The sequence below is a fragment of the Mesitornis unicolor genome, unplaced genomic scaffold (genome assembly GCF_000695765.1).
Source record: "Mesitornis unicolor isolate BGI_N332 unplaced genomic scaffold, ASM69576v1 scaffold2241, whole genome shotgun sequence".
Lineage (NCBI taxonomy): Eukaryota > Metazoa > Chordata > Aves > Mesitornithiformes > Mesitornithidae > Mesitornis > Mesitornis unicolor.
Genome location: NW_010164274.1, coordinates 52,769 through 58,768, shown reverse-complemented (window position 1 = coordinate 58,768; position 6,000 = coordinate 52,769). Strand labels below are relative to the sequence as shown.

The following is a 6,000-nucleotide window of genomic DNA, read 5'->3' as shown; positions in this document are numbered from 1 at the left end:
CCTGCTGACACTTGATTAGGCTGCAGAAGAGATACTCCTTTTATTTTTCTGTAGCCTGGAAATCCATCAGGTGTTCTCCAAGCTATTAATAATGATTTGGCTAGCAATACCAGGTAGGTTTAATGGGTTTCCCTGCCAGTTTTCTGAATGTGATTGCAATGAAGCATGAAACAACCTGTTTTAATGACTTACACTAGTGCTTGTTTAGACCTAATGTTAATTTTTTAAAAGGCACCTGGGTCTTTCATTAATTGAACAAGCAACCACTTGACAGTGAGTGAATAATTAACTAAAAAGTCTGAAAACTAATATTCATTGTACATTAGGAAGAATTACTGAAAATTTTCTGGCAAACCTCTTGAAGAACAAGTAACTGCATCTTATTGTTTTTGATATGCTTTCTGCCTATTGACGTGCAGTGTGTAAAGCAGATGTGCTCCTTTCTCTGCAGCTGGGATGACAGCAGCTCAGTTAGTAGTGGCCTCAGTGACACTCTTGACAACCTCAGCACAGATGATTTGAACACCACCTCATCTGTCAGCTCTTATTCCAATATAACTGCCTCTTCAAGAAAGAACACACATGCCCAGGTGAGTAGCTTCTAATTGTCATTTCTTGCAAAGCCCTAAAAGCATGAGGGAAAACAGGGAGGAAAAAAAGCAATAATGCCTCTGAAACAACTGAAATATTCATATTTTACAAACTCCTCTATCACATCTGTGTTCAAGAATCCCACGGACCCCACTGAGCAGGGCCCAACACTGACACATGGGCTGATGCCTCAGATGCCCTGATCCCAGGGCATATCCTACTGCTGAAGGTTCCAGCTGGGGAGACCCTGCTCTGCCAACCTTGGGAGAGTCCCCACTGGTCCCAGCCCCAGGAAGCCCCAAACCCCTGCTGCAACCAAGTACAAAGAAAACACAGTATGACTGGATCTGTGATGGGTGGATTTCTACTCACTTTATCCCATTTGTGGAGAGTATCTCTTTCAATAGAGAGTGCAATTTAAAATGATACTTTTCATCTTTCTTGGGAAGAAATACATAGGCTGTACTGTACTTTCCCTGTTCTCTCTGCTGGGAGAAAAGAGGCTGAAGGGAACAGGGCACAGGTGACAGAGCTTCTCTTCTCCCCAGTTAGGTCCAGGAATAAAATGAAAGTGGCCCATGGGCCCACAAGCTGACAATGCATAGTGTCAAAATAGAGTTCTGAGTGGTGTACAGCCACAAGCTATATACATAATACATTTGTGTGTGTGTGTATCTGTGTACATATATATATATATACACAAAGCCCTTGTGTCAGATATCCTAGTATTTCTACCCAGGCCCCCTCAAAATTGCAAGTGATGAAAAAGACAAGCCAGAATGGTTGCAGGACTTGGTTCCCCCCAGAAAAAGAAATAAAACCAGAAGAATTAGTCCCAATAGAAAAGCATTCTCTGGTGTGTCATCTCCTGTTTACAAGCAGGGAATTTAAGAACTGAACATTCAGCATAGGGTAAGAGTTTTTGCCTCCAGTGATTTGATGTCAAGTATTCAGGACACAAGACTGATGCCCCAGTTCCATCTGGACTCATGCAGGCAGCCAGTGCCTGCAATTGAGAGACCTGTTTTGTAGATTTGCAGTGTGGCAGACTGTCAAGAGAGGAAAAACATATATTTGTAATTTCCCCCAGACAACAGGGAAATAAAGTTCCTCTGGGAATAAGATTGCTTTAATCTGCAGTAGGACAGATTTCAGACCAATGTTATATTCATGCTAAGGTACTCACACAGATGCCAGCATTCCTCAGCCCTTACCTTTGCATTTCCCACCCCATCAGGGTCTCCCATGGTTACTAACTGGAGATCAGCCTCTTCTCTTTCCCATCAACAGTGATGGCCAGCTAATCTGACTTAGCTGTTCCACAGCATCATCAGCGTCATCATCATCATCATCATCATGACTGGGAAATCTCAGGCTGACTATTTAATTCTTTGTGAGTGTTTCATCTGAGTGATCTCATATTCTGGATACTCAGCCAGATACTATTTGCAATTTGTTCAGTGATAGACAGAGATGCAACACATGTTCAAATGTTGCTTTACTGCCACAGGTGATTTATGTTATGATTGCTGAGAACAGACCTCTGTCAGGCCTGCCTTCACTAGGCAGATTAATTAGAAAGTAGTGTACTCCATGCTAGCCTGCAATCTCAGCCAGAAGCTGAGATGAACACAATATAGAAGTATTTTGCCAGCTGTTCTCCAGGTGTAGGATGTACTCATGCAACAGTCTTTTTAAGTGATCGGAGCAGTGCAGGCAGGCTATAGCCTGAGGCAGAAACTGCATATTTTGTTGTTGTTTTCTTATTAAAAGAGGATTAACATTGCTTTCCAGATCCCGTAATGGTAAAGAGAGGCTTTTAGAAAGTATTATACTTGTCATTTCTTGGAAATTATGCAATTTGCTTTAAAAATGTATAGCTGTGTTTATAACCATTCATTTATGAGAAAAGTTCTGGGAACATTACACATGTTGTAACAATAAACACTAATGAAAACTCTTTTGAAGGACCTTGCAATATTTGTGTAGATGTTTGCTTGGGCTCTTTTCCCATCAATCCTTCCCCAAAATCATTGCTAGCCTCTCCAAAGCACATATGAAATTATGAAAGTGCAGAAAGCTTTGCATTTTGTACACCTCAAATGACAAATATTCTGTTGGCCATCTAATCAGTATTAATCCTACTTATGACAGCAGTGCCTAGGAAACAGCCACAGAAGGGTCTCTGTGGAGAAGTAGCTGTAGCAACACAGAATAATAAATAGCCCTCCCCTGAATGTGATCCAGTTTGCAGTCCCACTTGGGTGGGCTGCACAAGACTGTGGTGACTGCTGAGACCAGCACCACTTTTTTGCTGTTCAGGAGGGGCAGAGGTAAGCAGGACTGGTGAGGTGCTGATAAGGCTTGAGGCTGAGGTCAGGAGGCTGCAGGAAAACGAAGGAGGAGTGGTTACAGTGAGCAGCCTGTCAGCACAAACAACGCAAGTCTTGTCAAATACGGAGGGTAGGGTCAGTCTCCAGTGTCTCCATTTAAGCCACTTTCACAGCTTCTGTGTTGTCTGTCTTGTTGGGCTGCTCCTTGCAGCACACTCTTATCAGCACACACCAGGGAAAGCAGATGCTGCAGGGGTGTTAAGTCCTTGCTGGGACATCTTCCACATTGGTCTGAGTTTCGTAGCAAGCATGACCCCAGATAGTTACCTTCACCCTGCTTGTGGGCACTGCTTGCGTGAGCCACTCTGCTTTGCTAGCTAATGTAGCTAAAGTGAGTTTCTGGTTAGAAACAATTTGTTTCAGTGGAGACAAACCAGTAGAAAAGCCATCAGCTGTAGCACTGAAAATTTTACTGAAGATGTTACCCTTTCGCACTGGTGGCACAACATACTCAGTGCTGCTGGGGCAATATTCCTAATTTGGTCAGTGGAAAGCTTGGGTAGGAAAAGGCATGAAACCAGACTGAGGTGATTTTAATAGTGTGTTTAGGAATTCCCTCATTCAAGCTTTTAGTAAAAGCTCTCAGCACAGAATTTCAGGAGTTGAGGAGCGGTGAGAGTATCACCACTGATGACTAGAGCAAATTATGTTTCACTTTATTATGGTTTATCTATGAAGGAAAGAGTTTAAATCTTTTGAAAATAAAAGGAAAAAGAAAAATGTCTTCCCAAAATAATGTTTTGTGACCAGGATACTAATGTTTTATAATGGAAGTTGCCATAGCCCTTGCTATGAATAAATCAATATGCTTATCCTCCTCCCCTCCTGAATTTAAGAAATCAGCAAATACTGAAGATGCTGAGACTGACCATTTCTGCTGCAAATCTCTTGTAGCTGAAGACGGACTCGGAGAAGCGCTCAGTTACAGACAGCGAAACTTGGGGCAGCACCGAAGAACTGAAGAAACCAGAGGAAGACTTTGACAGCAGTGTAGACAGCAGTGGCAAGTGGAAAGGCCTTCCATCGGGACTGTCTGAAGAGTCAGAGAAGGGAGGGCAGAAAGCGTCTCTCTCTGTTTCACAGACCGGCTCCTGGAGGAGAGGCATGACTGCACAAGTAGGAGCAACCCAGTCCAGGCAGAAAGCAGGAACGAGTGCGCTCAAGACCCCAGGTAGGAAACTTCTGTAGTTCAGATTACAGCACTGAAAATTAATGTGTTGTACTCAGACTTCATTCATGAGCAGTAAGGAATCTTTAGTGGGCTAAATATAATTAATGGATATTATAAGTGTGTAATAGACATGGGGAACCATAAGCATATTGGGAGTTCTCATAAATGACTGCAAGCCAAGATTGTAATAATATACTAACTTGTTCATCTCTATAAATGTTAGTTTGCTTCACTGCATACTAATAATTTATGAATGGCACAGGAATGTATCCATAATAAAAGCTGTGATTGCATTTTGTTTTACTGTCCTTTTAGTATGTCAACTTCTATTAAGGAATTCTTAAAAATATTTTTGGATTCACCTCTGCCTAATCTTTGTTTTTTAGAAAACCAGGACCTTTGATAATTGAACATATGCATAGAAATGGCCAAAGATTAGAAGTTGAGATAAAAAAATTAACATTCAAGTGAGGGGATTCAAAGTGAGTGTTTCTGAACTAAAGCTGAATTGTCACATTCCAGATACTGTGGGTATTCTAAAGACCACTGTTAAAAGATAAAAACGGTAAAAAATAACTTTTTACACACTCCCTTCAGTGCTAGATGACTTCTCACCTAATTTTGAATGGTCTCTCAGAAGTAGGAACCACTTCTGCTATCCAGTCTTGAAGGAAAAAGTCCAACCTTGGTGGAAGACACCATTATTAAGACCATCTAAGCTATCATTTTACTAGGGAAATATCAGTTCTCTGTAGGACACTTTCTAGGCCTTTGTCACGTCCTGACAAAATACTGCATGAGCATGATTTAGCCCTCAGTTGTGAAGACAACTAACAAAGTTAGAATAAATTCAAATCCTTTGTGAGTTTCTTTTGTTTCTTTGCAATTGGGAACTGCTAAACATTAGTCAGCTTCTAGGCTATGAGATCCCTGAGGAGCATTGTCATGGTCGGTTGTCATATGAATACAGAAACAACACACCAATAAAAGCAAAGGTTTACTGTATGCCAAGCTAAGTTTCCCAGATCTATTTTTCTGAAGATAAGCAGGCAGCCACTGTGCGACTAAGAACTGAGGCCTTAATTTTTCAAGCATATACTAACAGTCTGTCTGTTCGCTGTGTAGGAGTCTGATCCATATCTTAGCATGTGCATGTGTTTGTGTAGCATAAAATGTGCACCAAAAAAAAACGTGAGTTACTTTAGTTCTGATTTGTAGGTGTTGCTCTTTTTTACAGTTTAGTTCCTTGAGAGAAATTAGGCCACCCGCCTCCAAAACTTCCATAATCACTTGAAGAGTGAATTAAAGTGTTGTTACGCTGAATCTGCATTCCTTATAAGAAGCATACAATAGATGCTTTAAGACAAACGAGAATAGAAGAGAAACAGCATTTTTGTCCGCAAAGTTTTTTGTAAAAAATAAAGAGGGTATTTTCTCTTACGATAGAAGAAAATATCTTATTTAAACCTTTATGAATGACACAATAACAATATGTAGAAAAATCTGGTATATATGTACGTGCCTATATAGTACTGAAGACAGCCTCTCAGAAAACCAAAAATCTTGAAAAGATATCAGGGATATGACAAAGACTGTTAACTCATGTAATTGATATTGTTATAAATCAAGAAGATTCATGCCATGATAACATAATCTCTCTCTGATACTTTTGTGTAACTAAACCCAGAACAAACTTAATTATAAGCTAAAAAAATGTAATCAATGAAAACCAAAGATCTCAATAACTACCACTAATTTCTACATGCATAATTAATGTCATACTTCTGGAAATGTTAATTACCTGCCATGTTTTGTTTTCAAGTATTATTTCTTATATATAGAAAT

At 40.3% G+C, this 6,000-nt stretch overlaps 1 protein-coding gene across 1 annotated transcript in view; it reads left to right on the top strand.

The window, feature by feature from the left end:
• The window catches only part of NAV3 (neuron navigator 3), a gene marked incomplete at both ends in the record, with an annotated part of 180,489 nt that overhangs the window by 122,565 nt on the left and 51,924 nt on the right, over window positions 1–6,000 (top strand). The window contains 2 exons of the mRNA XM_010194243.1: window positions 452–584; window positions 3,879–4,155. Coding sequence (XP_010192545.1) covers window positions 452–584; window positions 3,879–4,155 — 410 coding nt within the window. The remainder of the gene's footprint in view (window positions 1–451; window positions 585–3,878; window positions 4,156–6,000) is intronic.